This window comes from Falco rusticolus, chromosome 4 (genome assembly GCF_015220075.1).
Source record: "Falco rusticolus isolate bFalRus1 chromosome 4, bFalRus1.pri, whole genome shotgun sequence".
NCBI classification, from domain to species: Eukaryota; Metazoa; Chordata; class Aves; order Falconiformes; family Falconidae; genus Falco; species Falco rusticolus.
In genome coordinates this window covers 111,270,042-111,290,328 of record NC_051190.1, presented here as the reverse complement: position 1 = coordinate 111,290,328, position 20,287 = coordinate 111,270,042, and the positions used below count along the sequence as shown (strand labels likewise).

The following is a 20,287-nucleotide window of genomic DNA, read 5'->3' as shown; positions in this document are numbered from 1 at the left end:
TTCCAATTTCCCCCCTAAAAATATGATTAGTGCTCTACTAATGTAGACCATCTGGGTAGTGTAACAACTATTTAATGTACTGCTTGATAAAGGACGGAATTGGGCAGCACGCCAGTAAATGGACTGGCACGTAAATGGATTGGCATTCAGCAAACCACACGCAAGGCTCATTCATCAGGGCTCCCCAATTTTTTAGCTCTGCACACTTAGATGAGCACCTTCCAAGCCAAGCCCAGCCGCACCGGCTTCACCAAGCTCAACTCAGCACAGCCAGCGCCTGCCCCTCTGCCCTGATCTTTGGCACATCCCTGCCACAGCACTCACTAAACAGGCCACAACTCCCGAGCAAAAAGAGAACTCGGAAGAAAACATTCGCTTAATCCATGCAGGAAAATGTCAATCTAACAGCACGTAACAAAGCTACATACTGTAATTTTTTAATAACTTTTTTCTTTTTTTGATTTAGGCCAAAACACTATCTTTACAGCACAGAATAGCAATTTACAAGAAAAAAGCTCCAGCATTTTTAGAGAAGATACTTGTGGTTTCAACAGCATTAGCAGCAGAAACCCAAGGCCTTCCTACAACTGCAACTGGTGCTAACCTCTCTATACACAGCCAAGGAGGATTTCAACCAAACTGACTAAAATTCTACCTTAAGCTTCCATTAGGACAACCTCAGCAAACCATCTTGTTCTTAGCTGCACTGAGGCAGTCAGCACGCAAACAGCTGGCTGGTAAAGCAGGGTGCCACAGTAAATGGGATAGTAAAGAACTGACTGACCCCAGGAGCTTGGAGTACATGGGTGATTTTAAAACACGACCACTGAGGTGTGGAGACAGCGCAGACCAATCCATCTGGAGCAAAGCAAGAATGGCCGCAGCAGTAGGAGACTTCACCTGTGATGCTGTTTTTAGAAGGGGAATTTACCTCACCAATTTTGATTTTACCAAAAGCAACGAGAAAGCCTTTAAGCACTGCATCATTAAGATGTAAGCCTGTTTCTAAGAAATTGAGACCACCAAAGTAGTTTTCGTTGCAGCTTATATTTCACACCTCAGGAGACATTTGAAAACATGCTTCTAATTATCTTGTCTCAAGGAAGATTAAAAGATGATTTATAAACAAATGTACCATTTATCACATCACATTCTAAGCACGGAGTGGGGGAGGACATTCATGAAAACACTGCTTGTGCAAACTTGCTGAAAGTGTCACATAGAATAGACAGAAAGTTAGTCAGTATAATAATACCTTAATAGATGCGCCTGCAAAACGAGAAAGTTGTTTGATGTGCTGTCCCTGCTTGCCAATAATAGCTCCAACTGCCAAGGCTGGGATGAACAGATGAACAGTCTCAGACTCGGGCTGTTGCTGTGGGGAAGAAGGAAATATGCAGTGAATGTTTTTGAACATTACGAATCAGACTGACAGGAAAACGGGTATGGAACAGGCATGCATGGAAATGAGGGGGAATCTTACAATGCCCTGTGATGTCTGAGTATTAAGGGTCTGACTTTTTCTGGAATCACAAAATTCACGGAACATGAAAGAACAGTTTGAGCCAAAAGAGGATTCCATAGGTTTTTTTTATAAGATACTTGGCAATTTTAATGCTTAGAGTTTAAGAAAAAAAAAAAACCAAAAACAAACATACGATTCAGGTGCAGCTTCTTTGCAAGGCTTTCGTTCTTACCTGTCACTGTCTGGATTCTCTTCCACATGCAAGACTGCAGATGAGGCTCCTACAAGCAGAGGGACTACAGACCGAGCAGGCAAACTCTTTCTAGTTTTCCTAGTTATTTTTTTAATTTTAGATTGTGCTGAGAGCAGCACAAAAAGCCTCAGAGTTACATATATGCTACAATTTCCTTTGCGTGGGAGTGATCTGGAATGATAGCCAGCTTGAAAACTGCCAGCAATTCCTCCTGTGTAACATTATGCAACAGTTGGAGCCTTGGCAGCAGGCCCCACGCAGGCTAGTAAATTAAACACCAGATTAGGCGTTCTTAAAAGCTCGAGGACCCTAACATCGCGCCCACTGGGTATCAGGCACCGCTGCAGCTTCCTATTGCCTTCAAGCAGACGCCCCAGCTGGAGAGCACAACGTAACACTTGAGATCCTCTCTACGTGCTGCACAGCAATGATCGAACCGCGGGGTTACACATGACACAAGCTATAACTATTTTACCAGCCTCAGCAGAGGTCGTCTTGGACTAACAGAGCACCACCGAGGACCCACTACACCACCGTACCGTTAAGCCATCCATTTACGTCAGGGTTACTTCTTAAAAGCATTTCACACAAGCCTTTTCTTTGAACTAGGAGGTATTTCACACCCACCCACCCATTTCTTCCTCTGCGTAGCCCTCACGTACTTTCAAGATTTGTTTTGCTCATCCTCAACAGGACAAAGCCAACAAGCCCCTCTCCCACAAGGGTACTTGAAGACAACACAGCCATCCTCATCCTCACTTTCTCAGTGCCCACCACGCAGACCAGTCAGAGAACATGGGACAACCGTGCTCATTTAGCTTTGCTCACTTACGTATTTTGGTAGGGATACAGACCCACAATCCAGAAGGTCACCAGAGCAACTTTTTCTGTGATATTTTCAGAAAAAGATACCCTATATGTAATGCAAAGCAAAAAGCAGCTGCAATACTAAAAATAAAGATATCTCCACTTAGGTTTAAGTTTCAGTGACTTCTTTCAAGGAGAAGCAAAGTCCCAGTGCATTAACCATAAACAAATCAGAACGAAATGCTTGTTTCCAAGTTTTACCATTTTATTTTTGGTAAACACAAGTCAACTGTAACCCCAGGGGAAGCAAATTCCAGGCACAGCTCCACGTATCAGGTGAAGAACCCCCAAAATAGGATATTCAGAATAGAAACCCATTCTGCCAGTCACTTTAGGTGATCACAACAGTTGCACAGTTTACCCTGTGTTTTCACATGTACAAGTCATCAGGATTCACAGGTTATGCTGTTTCTGTTGGTTCAAGCCCACGTTTTCCCTGGACACAGGTTGCAGCCCTCCACACCCAGCCTCCCTGCTGCCCTGTGTGCTTCGTGGCCAGCAGGATCGCAGATCCAGCTGATTTTTAAGGGCAGGCAGTGGGTCCCTAACCCAAATAATCAGAGCACCTCACAAGTGGCAGTCCTGGAACAAGGGAGGAAGCAACAACGATTAGGTCAGGGCATGGGAAAAGGTGGGAGCACCCCTTTTAATCTGCCAACAGATCAGTTTAAAACAATCTCAAAGTTACGCCCTGAAACTACACATTTGTAATGAAAGATACCAGTCACTTCACTGTATATGTTAAACCACTTTCCAGAAGATTACTCATTTTCTCCTCCTATTATTACAAACATCCTGTGAGTGGAGTCACAGTAAGCCCTTTTATATGTTCACTATGAACGCAACAAGACTTCCAGTAATTCGGAAATGCTACTGGAGGTACTTGGTTGATCCCACTGCTTCAGAAAAATGTTCCTAAATGGATACACATTCATGAGGCATTTGGTTTTTCCCTGGTTTTGTTGCAAGTACCCATACTAACTGTACTGGGTGTAGAGGCATCTCTCCAATCCAGGTGCAGACAGCTCAGCCCCCCCTTGCTTGCTCATCTCCTTGACCCCTACTTTCAGCTGTCCACACATGCTCCAGCTCCTGCAAACTTCCACTGCCAAAGTTTTTCCCTCCCACATGCAACTCCAGCCACCCTCTTCCAGCTAAACTTTGAGCTAACACACACGAACCTTCCAGCTAATTCATACAGCGCTGCTATAAATCAAACATGTAACTTGACGTGGTTGTCAAGAATTTACACAGCTTCACCTAAACCCACCTCCAGATACATTTATCTACCATAATACCAAATCAAACTTCATTACTTTTGTTTGCAGATATTTCCTGCCTTCCCTCTGCTGCCCATCTGCCTGCAGCAGTTTTCCCCTCTTCTTCCCAAAGCTTGATTTCAAGCCACTCTCTTGGCTAGATTCAATTCACCACTGAAATTCCTTTCTGCTGCCTCACCCTTAAACCTGAAACATGGGCAGCAAAAGCAATGAAAGACACAAGATGTACATGTGTCTTTCCAACTGTACAGTCAGCTCACCAGCACACCCTCCCCACTCCTCCTCCTAATTTTGACTTGCAGATACATTTTGACTTCTTTCTTCCTAAAAGGACTTATTCTTTTTGCACGAGCAAGTGAGGTTTTTAACATTACATTTCCATTTTGTTGTAATATTACAAAATGTAATATGTTTAAGGAACAGTGGAGAATCTGTCAATACTGAACTGTTTATACGTTGTCATTTTTTGAATTCTTGTCTGCAGAAGCACATTGGCACATACATATAACCAAATTTATCTCCAGTATAACATCACACAGGATTTGGAGAAATTATGTCCGTTTCCTTACCCACACTGATTTTTAACCACTCAAAAAACCCATACTGTTCAATTTGTTTTAAAGAACAAACATCAAAAAAACAGCTCTTTTTTTTTATTTTTCCTCCTGGCAGAAATCAAGTCTAGCTAAGGCTTTTAAGAGAGTATCATAACACCAAGTTCAATTTATTATCTGTCCACCTCCTTACCCACAATAATTTTAAAATCCTTTTGTATTTACTGGAAGACTATCCTCCAAAAGAAACACATCAAAATGTAATGCAATGACTACACCACCCATCAATCTTACAGATGCTTCTGGGGATCTTAGGATGGAAGAAAATCAACTATAATTTAATCTTCCCCATGCCATGCCACATAAGTCATAGAGCTTTCCAGGAACTTCTAGCATGAGTTATATCAGAATTAGATTCCTAGATCTTAAACATATGTTAGAAGCACTAAATTTAGGGAACTAATTTCCCACTGTGCGGAATCTGAGCTTCAATGTTCACTCCTTTAACAAGGCCAAGTTTGCTTAAGCATATACTTCAAATTTAAGAACTAAAATATATGTGCGTGTGTATATATATATCTCTGAGAATATCTGTCTGTAGCGACTCTAAAGAACATCCTGCAGTTCATCTTTTTTACTTCATAATTTTATATACTGTTGAGGCCCTTAAATTTGAATACTTTTCAGTCTAAGTGTTAAAGTAGTGCGCATTTGTTACTGAAGTTGTAAAGTTCATTAAGTCATAGAATTAATCATCAACTTTTTTTTGACAACAGTAAGGTCTCCTGTACATGGTTAATTCCATGCAAGTTTCTCCTCTTCCCCATTCACTAATTCCATGCCCCCTAAGAAAATAGTTTATTCAAGACCTGCCTAGTCCTGGGAACTGACAAGTGGGGGGGGGGGGGGGGGGGGAATCTTTTAAAATAGTAACCTAGGTTCTCCAAGATGTATGGCCCATACATCCATCCTAATTCGTGAGTAACTGTCTCAGGTCTGCGATGCACAGACCGCCTCTCCTGCCCTAGCAATATTTGTGGGACGGGCTCAGGACCGGTCCCCCCTAAGGCTGAACAGCTTCAAGCAGTATAAAGCAAGCTGCGTGTACTTGTGGGTGGTGGGACAGGAGACCCGCACACACTTGAGGACTATGGCTTTGGGGAGAGAAATCAGTCTCGCATAGCTGGGGCACACAGGTAGACAACACCAGGCTGTTCACTCAGATGGAGAACTTAGGTTTTTTAGAATAAAACAAAAACAACAACAAACAAAACAAAAAACAAACCCACACCAAACCAAGAGCTCCAGAAACCAAGATCTGTTAGTTCTAAGAAACAGATTCTTCAAGAGCATGGTGGCCAGAAACAATTAACAGTTCATAAACAGCTGATAATATTTGCTTTGTTTCTAAATCAGTATGCTTTAGATACAAAACAGGCTTGATAAGGAATTTTCATCTATATCCAGCACATTTAACTAATGAAAACAATTTTAAATGCTGGTTTTGTTCATTAATTGGATTCCAATTTCCATCCAAATGTAGCCTGATGAAAATCAGAAGTGAAAATTAATCAAGCAAATAAGAAAAGCACCATTCATCATTTTTAACAGAAAATGCAAAAAAAACCACATTAACCAAAGCAAATGGTAACTGCCTACTTGTTTAAATAGAAAGACACACTCACTATGTTAGCAAAGGGTAGCAGGGGTGGTACAGACTACACTAAGGCTTTCAGAAAGGTAACTAAGTACAGATGTAAAACTAAGTCAACTTAAATCAGATTTCCTGCTTGCTCATTTAAATCATAATTGAAAAGTGATTAACACAGAGATGTAAATTAATCTACCCCACCGGATGAAGCTAAGCAACTGTTTCTGCATACCAGTAGCTCTAATATTTTAGACTAGTCCAACTTTTTGTCCTGGAGCAGCTTGGATACACTTCCTTCCAGACCTCCTGCAAGTCCCTGAACACCAGCCATCTGTCCCTAGCCTTACAGCCCATACCAGCTATTCCTTATCTTAAAAAAAAATATTTCTTTTTTTAATTCCCACCACCTCCATTCAAAATTTAGCCTAATCTGCTCCTAAATCCTGTAATCCCTGGCTGCTTCCCCATTCCACCGGGCTTGACTGGAGCTCTTGCACTGCAGGTACCATCAGGACGGTCCCCTTCATTCCAGCCAGACTCTGTAGCCCTACAGAAGATTTTTCCAGGAGAATCATTTCTCTGCTGCCATCCTTACCACATTATGTAGTTTACTCCTAGCAAACTAGCTTAGCAGAGCAGTCATTTCTTAGTTTCCAGACACTGTTCCCCTTCTTGGTATACTGCTCCACAGCAGAGCTAGAAGCTGAGGACTCTCAGCCAAGAAAATCTGCAGATTCACTCTTCCTCCTGCAACTCTTGCTTGCAGAGCTAGGAAAAAAAATCTGTAAAGCCCTACAGGCTACCCTTGGGATAAGCTTACTGTAATACTTCTGCCAAGGCCTGGCGTATCAGTCCTACAAACTGCCCGAAATCCCACACGAGGAGGACAGCTTTTCCCTTACCTGACAGACCATCAGAAAGACAAGCACGCCTCCTCATCTTGCACTTTCATAACAGCCAAAGTACGGCCAGGCAAGGATGAAAACTCAGAAAAATAAAGCTATGATTCTTCAGATAGATGGTGGTAGGTAGAAAAGTCGGTCCCAAACCACCAGAGCTGGGGGAGTGGACATTGTATTTGGGGAATAGTATTTTAAAAAAACAAACAAAGAGACCCACAAAACCAAAGCCACCAAAACCTAAACGTCACCCCAAAAAAAACCCTGGAGTTTCGCCTCCTTGGTTCTTCCTCAGAATGAACTTCCTGCTCTTGCTTTCAGCTGACACTGCTGCTGGTCCATCGACACCTCCCTTAGTCAGTAGGAGCGTGATCCCACCCATGGCAGGGGTAGCAAGGTTTGTTATTGTGCCCCTCATGTTGAGCATCAATCTCAATCTTTTTCTGCAAGCCTGCCAACAGCACAAAAATTTTTCCAGTCATGTCTTCATGGACCACTTGCTCCATCAAATGTGTGTGGTTGGTAAATCCATGGCAACGTTTGGGATAAGGTTGAAAATCTTCAGAAATACTGTATCCACTGAAGTAAATAGGATTTTGTGCCAGACATCAATGGGAGCAGAAACAGATCTTTGCTGGTTTCTAAACCCATTATGCATCTCCACTACATGTTTTCATTTACTCTAAACGTGTTGTAAGTGAATTACCTTAGGATGAGACATTTATTTTAAGTCACAAAGTCGCGTTATCCATTTCTAGCCAGCTAGAAATGTTCTTTAAGCTATGAGGGAAAGAATTAAAAATTATTTTAAGACTGCACAGAACAGTCTTGCAGCCAATGTTTGGCTGCCACCTAGGCTAGTGGATTATTGGTGTTTTTTGGTTTTGAATAGTAAACAAATCCGCTTTGTCAAGTAAAAAAAAATACAACCAGTAGATAACTGCATTATAAAGTTGTCTTTTGCCATTCTCCCCCTTCCTAACTGATAACTCACTTGGTCTTCAGAATACCCTAAGCTTTGTCAGGAAGCGAGGCATCGTTTTATTGAAACTCTCTACAAGACCCAAAGCCAAGATCTAAACCATGTTTTTGCAACACACTGTGAAGAGTTATCCTGGCCTACAGCACTACTAAATGCTTTTATTTATTTGGTAATAAAAAATTGCAGCAAGGGGAAAACAACATTAAGTCAAGTATCCTTGAAGACATTCCAGCAGGATTCAATGCATTAACAAAAAAAGCTTTTGACACCAGTGGAAGAAATCCTAGTGTGCTCATTTTCCAACACTAAAAAGTTCAAACCTTTGCTGGAAACAAGAGGCTCACTAAGGAAAACTTATTTAAAGTCTTTGTAGGATAGGTCTAACATGGTCCACAGTTTTACAACATCCTTGCAAATACCTCTTAGGTCATAGTCTTGTACATCAGCTCAAACGGTGCTGCAAGTGTACGTTAACCAACTGAAGCCTGAGCTCCTTGCCACCCTCCAAGCTTTTCCAGGTTTATTTAGAACAGATTTAAGCCCATGCTGTGAGTCTAAAAACTTTCCGCCGTGTTCATTACCTGAAAAGCCAGGCTACGCTCAGGAAGTAACAGGTTCTTCACTGCTGAATTCAGTCAGTCAAGAGCTAGCAAAACATATAAAAGCAGCAACGTGTATTTTTAACTTCTCTCCAGACATCCTGAAGTATCACCCATTTTCCCATGCACAAACTGTACTGCCTTCATCCACCCAGGGCTTCATCTTCATAGGAACCCCTGACTGATGCAGGAGGGGTTTCCAAGCACAAGGAACTTCCCCACAGCAGCTGCAACATCAGGCTTGCAGCAACCTTCTAGTATGGCCAGGACCTCCACCACCCCCTTCTACCATCCAGATCTCTCAAGCTCGCTCCCCTTACCCCGCAAACATTACTGCTGCGTCATCTAAGAAACACTTGGGTCGCCTGATGAACCAAGAGCATGACCCCTTCTGAAGCAATCGGCCTGGGCAAGGCCACGCAGTGCTGCCTTCTCTCCCCATCAGTGCTGGACACCCAGAAAGTATGCCGTGCAGGTGGGAGCCCCGTGTCCAGCTAGCTGAGCTGGCCCACTTCTCTGGATTGAAAACCCAAGCAATAACCCCTGTTTCATTTCCAGTTTAAATACCACTGCATTTCAACACCTTAAACTCAAACACAGCTGGTTATTACACAACGGTCAGTACCCCAAGTGAGATACTATTGAAACCATCTCACTTAGTACTACTCACTCCACTTCTTGGCCCTCAACTTGAGTACTTTTCATCACCAGAGTCTTCTACCTGGCAAGCCTTGGGGATCTCCTCAGACTACTAGAAGTCACTATCAGGACCACACCTATCAGAACTGTTTCCAACATGAAAACCCAGCCAGGAACGAGGGGGTAGAAATCACAGAAGCAGAGAAAGAACGCTTTCTGGCAGGCTGGTTGTAAGGCATTTCACAAGCAGGAACAGGTCTGACATTTCTGAACATGGCATAAACTTTTTGTTTTTGCAAAATCTGATTGGCCACAATGCCAAAAAAAGCAATCTGCCACCTTTCATTCTGAATAGACAGCCAAAAGCAGAAATCAACATAAGGAACAGATTGTGAAACTACGTAAGCAGGAATTTTGCTGGTCATTCACAAGCAGCAAACATAGGTATTTGGTGTTGCAACACTGCATGCCCACCAAAAGAAAAGCGATTATGTATAGAAACACTTCCACTTCAGAAATCATGGCTGTGACACACACCAGCCGCACAGATACTCCAGACTCTTAGAAGCTGCCCATTAAATCTGTGGCTTTGAAAAACACAGGTACTCATCAGCTCTGGTTTACAAAGACACTCTCAGATTCCTTGGCAGCTGCAAGAAAAACAGGTTGTGAAAACAGAAAGGTCACTTATTTTTTCATCATGTGTAACAAACAAACCAGAGATGGAGCCAGCTACACACCAGAATGAGGACTTGACCTATTTTTGCTTTTGGCCTGAAGGAGCTCAGCACACTCTAGGGACAAAATAAAATATTATTTGGCACCTTAAAGAATTAAATTTCCCATTTAGTTTAACATTCAGAAGATGCTGAGCCTGGTACTTAGCGCAAGTCTGAGATGTTTAAGGGAATACCAGTTAAACCTTCCCATGACAAGAATCTGGAAGCAGAGGTCCGACACAAATTCTCATCTCTTGTCCCAGGGAACTACAAATATCACTACAAGTATTCAAAACCTGCAGTGAGGAAGAAGCCATTTTTATTTTTAAAAGTGTACATTACTAGTCAGCAAGTGATGCTATTTGCATTATGTCAATCTCAGAACTGTAAAAAGAGCTATTAACTGGAGGCTTCAACACCTCCGAAAAAATACCAACTGTCAGCTTGCCAGATCTTTGTACATCACGCAGTGCCAAGTGCATTTTTACTTCCCTCACTGGGGGCCAGTCCATCTCCAGAGGCAGAACAGTTTCTGATTACTCCGGACATGGGTCCCTGCCAACACAGCATGGAGAAAAGTCTCAAAGGAGACTCTGAGGTGGTGGAAGAACCAACCATTTTCTCCACAGGGCAGAACAATCCCACAATATTATGCACCACAGAACAAATTTCTTAGTTGTCAAAAATGCATCATTACTGAATTTAAGAAACTAAGCAGCAGAAAAGGTGTATTCAAGGCACTGAGGTTACAATATTTAAAAAAAAAAGTCTAATTAGCTGGTAGTGGTTTTTCCAGACAATGCTGCTGTTCTGTAGTGCCCTCCTCAAGACTGCATGTGCTGCACATGTATGGTTTCCATTTCACTGACATAAAGCCATTTTGTAAAAACACTGGCAAATCCTTCTTCACCCCCCAAAAACCACATCCTCTTTTGGCTGTACGACAGCTCCTCACAAAATCATCTACTGCTTAACAAGCTAGCCAAATTAAGGCAAAGCCACTTACAGCTACATTATAGATTTACATACATTACTGCCCCTGGGTAGTTTAGACAATAACAGTTGCACAAGCTAATCCTATCAAACCCAGACATCCAAAGGAGCCCAACTCCACGAAGTAAGAGTCAAAGTACCTGGAAACATAGGACAGTTTTTCCTCTTCCTTGTCTCTCATCTATGCTCAGGGCATCAAATGAAGGCCCTCAATGAAGCAATTTTTCATTTTAAATTACTTTTCTTTCCTGCCAAAAGCACAATACAGTTATTTCTTCTCTTACGTCTATGCGATATAGAAGATCTCTTCTTTACTATTGTCAAGAAAATTACTGGAGGATAAAGAAGGAATCTCTCTCTTGACCACAACATCTTCTAAGGAGAAAATTTTCCATTGGCATGTTCCTCACCTGCAACAAAAAGCTTCAAGAGATGGCAAAAAGAATAAAGGAGAGCAACCTATCAGTCTAGCTGTACAAGACTTTTTTTGACAACAGAAAAAGGTGGTTTGATTTCTTGGTGTTGTTTACTGTAGGAAGCTACCTTTTTTTTTTTTTCTTCTTTCCTAGAAGCCTCTATGCGTATTACATAACCTGAAAAGTAATGGTGAAGCTAAAGAAAAGGTTAGAAAGAGCACTTTTAGAGGGTAGAACTTCAAGAAGCTACAAAAGGTGTGCAAAAAGACCAGTAGAGAAAGCAGTCCTACTGCAAGCAGAAAGGCATCTCTTCACCTTGGGTAACTTTCACACAGCAGAAGTTCAGCTGTCTCTCACAGGACCTTAAAGATGCAGGAGAGCAGCTGGCATGAATTCCTCTTGTGGAGGAAAGCTGTCTACTTCTCACCTTCCTAGATGTTTTGAGTCCATCTGCCATGTGACAGAGAAAGAATTAATTCTACTGCACTGTTTCAGGACATTCAAGGGCAGGATGAGCCCTCCACAGGTTAGCCCTCCATCTCCCACACCCTCAGGATGCCAAATGTCAAACCCAAAGGCTACAAAAGAAATGCAGTCAGATATACGATTAAACATGCAAAGTTGCAATTATAAAAGGAAGGGTGCAACCCACTTAACCCCAGTAGATAGGCCAGGTGTATTTAATTGCATGACTGTACAAAGTTGAACCTTAAGACAAAGATTTCTTGTTTGTTTGGAGCTTTAAAATCATCAGCGTTGCATGAGAACAAACTCCTGTTCTTGAGAGACAAGTATGCGCATATTCTCCCCCAAAGTTCAGAAGCAACAACATCAAAACAGCTTTGATCGGCACAACACTACATCTGAAGCAGTTTGGCTGGGATACTTTCTAAAACTTTTTTTTTTTTTTGTGGCAACGTATCTTCTGGAAAACATAAGCACAGGGCATATTCACTTTTGCAGAATCTTACTCTCCTCACACAAATCCCAATTCTTTGTGCAGGTGCTCAGGTCATGACATTCATTACGAGCGACAGTGGGCAGCCTAACAAAACAAATTCTGACACAATTGCAAATTAAGTGCAGAGTTAAGAAGAAACACTTAAGGGTAAGCAGAAAGCGGTTGTTCTTCAGGCCCAAAAGTAGCTGGACAAGACATCAGCTACAAATAGGCACAGAAAGGCCACCGGTCCTTAGTATGGTCAACAGAAGGACATATGTTCAAAAAAGCCCATGAGTTTTAGTATATCACCAGGATAATAAGAGTAAAATCATACCCTTTTGACAGTAAAAAGAATTTTAAACTCCTAATATTCTTAACTGAGACATTTCTTATGTCCTGTTTTTTCCTCAAACCTTAGAACATTTCAACAATTACCACACATTCTGATTTACTTGTCTTTTAGGAGGCCAGAGAAAAGTCTACAAATCTTGGATTTTTTCGAAGAGAGACGGGAAAATTCAAGAATCAAACCAACATGCATTCCAATGCATCCCTTTTAAATGACTACACAAAATGAATGCTTTAAACAAGCAAACAGAGCTTGGGATTTGCAAATGAATTATACAGTTGCAATATCAAGAACTGTTGCTAGTGATAGGTAAATACATTAAAAAAAAGAATGGTTAGCCTGCACTGGACACGGTGCTCGGGCACTGGTCAGCCACACGCAGTGGACATGTGCACACACCTGTTTATACATCTGTAACCAGACAGGTACCCAAGGACGGCCTATGCCTTCCCGTATGGACTCTGCTGCCAAGACAAAAGGTAAAGCAACAACTGGATTCTTAATGAGAGAGAAACTGCATTTCATTAGATTAAATCATAGATTAAATTAGATGAGGTTCTATGCAATAAGACCTTTGGTGTTCTACACCAGCGTGATATCCATCATGGAAACAGACCATAAGGAATGAAGTATCTCAGTCACGTGGAAATTGTTCTCCTGAATGTGGCCCAGTCCAAGGAGCTAAATGCAAACCAGTCTTTGACAATACCGCCACCTCCAAAGTTTGTGACACCCGACTATTCCTGAAGCTCTTGTCAAATATGCCTTAAAGTTTTGGATGCAGAGGGAGAGAATGAACCATCACAAAGCTCACACTAACACAGCTAAACTTATCCAATTACTCAGTCTCAAGCTCCTGAATACTCAGTTTTAGGAATACTTGGCTACAGCTGTTATAAATGGGTGTTCACACCTGTCACTTTAAGCTCTGGCAACAAAAAACCTAGATCTGTTCACTATGCAGATTTTTCTCTTTCCACCCATACAAAAAACCGTCAGAAAGGTGACAGACACTTGTTTCAGTAATTAGGATGACACCTTAGTTTATTTGGGAACAAGTCCTACACAAGGGGTCACAGCAACACTGACGCTAGAAAACAGTACATATGAAGGATCAGCTCCACATGGAAACTTCTGCAAATGCCCAAAGCTCACCCACCTACTTCTTCTAACCCAAGGGAGAGCCACTTGTGAGTCCATGCCACAACAAGGTGAAGAAAGGGTCCGTACAAAGATATTGAAATAAAAACTTCATAACCCTCAGGCACATCGTAGTGGGGTCCCAAGGCTCACTCCATGGTTTGTGAGCACACATTCACAGGTCTTCAGTGACTTCAGACGCTAAGAGGCCCTGATGATGGTAAAGCTGAAGCTGCTGAGGACCGACCTTTGCTCAGTCAAACAAAGAGGAAACAGGGAAGAGTCACCCATGTCCAGCCCTAAGCAGAAGGCAGAATCTGCACTGACAAAAACAAGCAAGACAGCAGCAGGATACCCTTCTTATACCCTGATGCCAGCAGTGTTTTTGGAAAGGGATATCCTCATTGCCACCTAATCAGTGCTCCCAAGAATACCAGGACATCCACTCAAAACAAGCCAAAGGGACTCGAGTTGCCCAAACGCTTTTGCCAAAACCAGGAACTTAGGTAAATGGACATGAAGTCTCCCTGCGATTCCTTCATTAATGCTTCCAAGACCTTCATTCCCTGAAGCCTCTGTTACTCACACAGATTTTTCTTTTGTTGTTTAAACCCTCACAAGCTCTCCTAGATCCTGCTCTAGGATCCTAGTTACCTTTAGCCTTTCAAATTGCTTCCATTTCTTCTTCATAGTATAGCTAGCCCTTTTCTTCTGCTCTTTCTACTTCTACATGCCCCAATACACTAATCAGTCTTAAAAATTGTTCTACTAGAGAAAAAAAAAAAGGAGTAAGACTCAGAAGTTACAGAAACTAATTTCACGCACAAGATTTAAAAGTCTTTGTCCAATAAAGTTTTAAAAAAAATTTAAAAGGGAACCCTTGTTTTCCGAAAAAACTGCATCCAATAAAAGATAAAGTCAGTTTTCCTTATTTTCCTCTCCCCAGAGAGGGGCAGCTACTCCAAGTAATACAAGGGGCTGACTTGCCTGAAGCCCACAGAACCACCTGTTCCTTTCCAGATAAGGTCACACATAAGTAAGAAAAGGTGAGATAGTTTCATTTGTTTTAGTATCAGGTTCAGGGGCTGCTTTGGAAGCATCCCCAAACTCTGCAAATGCCATCAGAGTTTATCTTCTGAATCTGTGAGTTTATCCCTTCTTTTTGCATGTTGGCTTGACGTATCTAAAAATATATGGAACAAGAACTCATTTAGAGGACTGAGCAAATAGCATGAACAGGAACAAGAGAGTGCGGACAGTATGGTCCTTCCAGCTGCGAAGCATCTACACTTTTACACAATGACACTTGTTTCTTAATGCCTTTTTCCAGATGTTGCCACTATCTCTAATTCCAGAAACCTGGAAACTGCCAGAGATCCTAGCAGACCAAAAAAGGTACATCTGGCAAGGGGATAAAGGTGCACTAGCAACAGAGGGACAGACAGGAATAAGATTTAAATCATGAACTTCAGTGCTGTTTAGGTGCATATTTAAAGCAAAAGCAAGAAAAAACCACAACAAAAAATGTGGGGAAAGTGAAAATAAACCAAGCGAGGCAAAGAACTGTAGGCTTACAGTATGAATCTCAAGACTAACAAAATAGTTTGCAAATCTGGAGTAAAAAGAAAAACCTACGTTTTTCATTACCACTAAAGAAAGTTACATACTATTAACAAAGCACCTCTTGTTTGTCTTAAAAAAGAAGAAATAAATAGAGGCAATCCATTACCATTAGATGGCTTTTTATACAATGCAATGAAGCAGAAATCTGAATTTTTTAGATTAGTCTGCCACTCGAAGCGCAGAGGGACTGGGCTCAGGGGGGACAGAATTTGCCACAGAGGAACTGCTATTAGCAGTAAAACAGAGTAAAAACGTATTTCCATTGTAGTTTTCATTGGAGCAATTCTTCCTGATAAAGCCACTATTACACCCGCTATAGTTTGCAATACATTCCTAACACCCAAGTTGTTCATTCCCACAAACAATCCTATGAGTGTGGAATTTTTCCTGTTCCGTGCAGCGACATCTTCTTGGCTTCTTCCTCTGGGGAAAATACTTAGGCAACAACTACCCTTTAGTGCAATATATATATATATAGAGAGAGAGAGAGAGAGAGAGACACCCATTGGAGTTATTTGATAAAGTTCAGTGTGCTGTGCTGCGTTTTCTAGTTCATGGAGAGCCTCAGACCTGGCTCTCTAGATGTCACTGTTGAGCAAAGAAGGGCCAAGACAGCCACGTCAGAGCTTGGAAAGCTCCATCATCCACTCTACAGTTACAAGTTCATTTTGAAAATCCATCTTCCATTGAGTTGCTAACAACAAACAACAACGGGGAAAAGAGAGATGAAAAATCACCTCCTCTGTGTAATGAGGTTTTCTTTTCTTGAATTGCACAGCACCATCTCTTTCCAGAAAGGCTCTGGAGCTTTCCAATACAACAAATTATCCTCTGCTCCACAGCAGAAGACCACACATTTATGATTACTGCTCAGTACTGGATTTGAGTAAGATTCTATTAAACCTTTGCATGTGTTTCTTCGAAAGCAATGTAGCAAGCAAACCACAGCTTTCTGGAGGTTAATCCATCTAATTTAAATCCTATATATTTAGCAATGCTGCATTTCAACAGGGCTTGCACATTTATAAAACTACTACATTCAAACAATCATTTTAGCTACATATAGATCCCCGCTTTATGACAAGAGACCATTTTTTTTTCCTTCCATATCAACAGGAATACAGTTGTAGACTAGCATTATTAATTGCAAATCCCAGCAATTTTAAAATTCCATTTTATAAGACATATCTTTCTGTAATAATTCAAGTTGTCTAGAAAATAGGATCTAACACTTAAGAAACACCATTTTCTGGTTTCACTGACCGGCTCCCAACCACAGCCACATGAAATATTTTCAGTGTGCAAGCAGGAAGACAGACAACATTTAGAAAACTGACAGAACACAGCTAGTAAACACTGGTCCCAGATCTTTCAGGTATTTGAGCAAAAATACAGCAAGCTGATTAGTTCTGAACAGAGCATTGTACGGATTAGTATCACCATCCACTAACCATCCAAAAATCAGAGATTTCCCTTACCCCAAATGGTGGATATGAAGCAGCAGCAGCAGCGGAGGCAACACTCACTGCGGGAGGTGGTATTCCTGAAGAAGAAGGTGGGAACAGACCCAAGGCATTCAGATTTAATCCAGGAATTAAATGTGCTTGAAGCTGCAATGGCAGAAGAGTTAAGATTTATAATCCTGGTTATTAACTTTAATCAAAATCCTAGTTGTCATAGGCTATTAACCTTTTGAGAATATGTCAGTATGTTATTTTAAAAAGTTTTCATCTCTGTTTCCCCAAGGACTCTGCTTCAAACCTATTTCCCAGGCATACGCACAGACCAATGACATTAAGAACACATAGCAGGAAAGACAGCTGGGAATCACTTGCTGCAACTAAATCAGTGAAACATACGACAAACTTTAGAGCAAGAAATTCAGGCAATAGTACAATTTACTTTCAGATTGAACACAATTATCAGAGAAACGATGTAATAATAATTTTGGCTTTATACTAAAAAGACAACCCTGTAGAAACTGAGAAAGCCCACGCACAAGTCCTGATTTTTCATACACTGGGGGTATATGCCACAGCATAACCACATCCTCCCTCCCATACCCTTTCCCCCCCATGCCTTGCAAAAGGTGAAATAAGATACCCCCCAGCATTTGCTGTGAAACCATCAGCTATGCCTGTCCCTTACATATGCCTGAAAAAAGTGGCAGCGTCATGTGGTAGGAAGCATTTGTTGCCCATGATACAAAACCTGTCAGTACCCTTTTTCACTTTTCCAGACTGTCGTACAGCAATGTGACTATACTTTAGAAATACCTCAGCTAGAGACAGACACCATCTCAGACTTCACCAACTAAAAAAACCTACCTAATAATCACTACAAACTAAACTTGAAGGGCATCTAGTAACAGAGGTAGTTTTCTGCTTACCACACCTTTGCCAAACAGCAGAGCAGCCTCAAGCTTCCCCACATTCCTGATCACTGTATGAAGCAAAAATGCGCCACTACAAAATACTTTGTGTCCTCATGTGTAGTTTGTGTCCCGCAATTTGCTTACAGTATGGGAGGGAAGGGAAAAAGCAAGTGGAATATTCTCTCCAGCCAGTAGGGAAACCATGAAGAGCAGCCATTTCTAGAAAATCAGACTACTGTAAACTGAAAAAAACACTTCCAGTCTGATTCTAGACCAAAAGATTTGGATACAAACACAAAAAGCTCTTCAAAGCTGATAAAAAAAAACTCAATCATTTCTCAACATGCATTAGTAATACTTTGGCAAACTAATGAGGTGTGTTTTTTGTTATATGATCGCCAATCATCTTTGAATAATTGAATGCCTTTGTCATCTATATCAAGAAAAGCCTTAATAAAGCCTTCTTAAATAACTGAAAGCAGGAGAGATCCTTTTCTATATTTTGTTATGCTTTTAACATGAAGGTACTTGGAATCACTACTGTGAAGAAACATACACAGACTCCAGCACAGAAACCACAGCAGTACATAAACACACATTTCTTTAGGTTTCTGCAACAACAAACCAGAAAGCACCTTCATTAAAATAGCACACAGATAACTAAATACTAAAAAGCCAAGCCCCATGAATTAATACAAGAGGCAGAGAGGCTGCAACAGGGAAATTCTGTTGTGATATTAGGAAAGGAATTTTCACCATGAGAGCAGTGAGACAGGGGCACAGGCTGCCCAGACTGTGGACCTTCTACCCAAGGAGACGTCCAAGAGGGGACAAGCCCCCATACAACTTCATTGAACTTTGAAGCAGACCCTCTGCTGGGCCAGGTGACCTCCAGAGGTACCTCACACCTAAATCTTCCCTTGGTTCTAGTTCCAGAAAGGGCCCATGCCACAAGACAACTCACATTCATAGCAGCAATATCATTTTCATAGGACTCCCTGATTTTCTTCATAATTTCTTCCTCAGCCTTGGCACAAGTTTCAATACTGCCTTTAACTGTAATGGTCCTTTCCGGATTATAGAGTGTCAAGTCCTGCAATCTGCATATGAAACAGAAGCATAGTTAATTAGTAAACAGCAGAGGGTAATCCAGGTTTATCATTCGAGTGCGATGACATCCGAGCGTGTCCAGTTTGCCCTCCAAAGAGCACAGTATCAATTCATAACAGGGCTCAAACAGTTCTCAGAGAATCTGGAGAAACTCTGTCCTCACAGCAAACAACAAAAACCACTGCAGCAAGGTTTGGCATCAGAGGATTGAAATGTGTTTAGGTGCAACACAAGATGGAAACCATCATGCTCTGTAGGAACAAGCTGCAGAGCAGTAGAGCACCACTCTGGTTCAAACTCCACTCCAGCCCTACCAACAGAGAGAGGGCTTCAGCCATTTTAGACATCCCAGAAACACAGACCATAAGAAACTTTTATTTCCTTGAGAGCAACAGTGGATTCCTTAAGGAGGGGAAAAAAAGCCCAACCCTCAGTGAAACTGCAGGAGAGCCTCCAAATCCTCATAACAGGAAAACCAAAAGCTGTGTGCAAGTCAACATTTGCTGCGAAACACTAGTAATTTCTCAGGGAAAATTAAAAGTTTTACAGCATTAAACTAGTGCTTTGTTAGGTAACAAATGCTGACTTACTATGGTAAAAATGGAAGAAATCAACTGGGAAGCCATGGCATATCCATGTAATGAAACAAGGTGAGTTGAAGGGGTGAAGACAGAAACAAAAAAAAAAACAAAAGAAAAGGTCAGAGCAGGATGCAGGAGGGGTGAGGAAGCCCATGGCATGTAGGAGAGAGGAAAGAGCATGCAAGGCTTGCTTTCTTGCACAGCAGGCAGTGTGGCAACCTGCGCATCTCAGTTAAGCAGCGGCAAGCACGAAATTCATCCACAAAGCAATCTTTGAGTTTCCAGTGTGCGAGCACTGAGTTACTGCCTCAGGAAGTAAAGTGGTGGAAAACACCCCAAAGGAGAGGAAACTTTCCCAGACCAGCTGCCTTACTTTAACTTTATGGACAAGTTTACCAAAAGGCCTAAATGAAGAGATCAGGAGAAAGACTAATTAGACAAAGCAGAATCAATGGGCATATACGCTCTCATGTTCCGACTAAACCAGGCAACTTCATGGGGCTGTTTCAGGCATAGCATGACAAGTATAATCTCGAGGCCAAGATTTTAATGCAAATAAACCATTAACTTGCTAAAATAAAACACACTCTGCGAGTGTTTACAGACAATGTGTTATTTGTGTCATCATCGGTAAAGACAAGTTGGTTTCACAAAATGAAGACCATTATCCCATTTACCCTGTACATATTTTTTTCCTTTAAGAGCTAGCATTAACAGTCTGTGCACTGTTTGAAAACAAAATGTTTATGCCAACACATTTAAAAGAGCATGCTGGCCTTACTAAAGCTATTCTTGAAACAGACTTATTCAGGTGCTTTTTCTCCAACTAATTCACTTCTCTTCCTCAGAC

The 20,287-nt window shown here is 41.5% G+C and overlaps 1 protein-coding gene across 4 annotated transcripts in view; it reads right to left on the bottom strand.

Annotated features, from left to right (window-relative positions):
• Positions 1-20,287, bottom strand: part of IGF2BP3 (insulin like growth factor 2 mRNA binding protein 3) — a 114,245-nt gene that overhangs the window by 11,718 nt on the left and 82,240 nt on the right. For all 4 annotated transcript variants that reach the window (XM_037383651.1, XM_037383652.1, XM_037383650.1 and 1 more), the window contains 3 exons: positions 18,711-18,846; positions 16,851-16,982; positions 1,256-1,375 (listed from right to left, as the gene is read on the bottom strand). In XM_037383651.1, the coding sequence (XP_037239548.1) occupies positions 1,256-1,375; positions 16,851-16,982; positions 18,711-18,846 (388 nt within the window). The remainder of the gene's footprint in view (positions 1-1,255; positions 1,376-16,850; positions 16,983-18,710; positions 18,847-20,287) is intronic.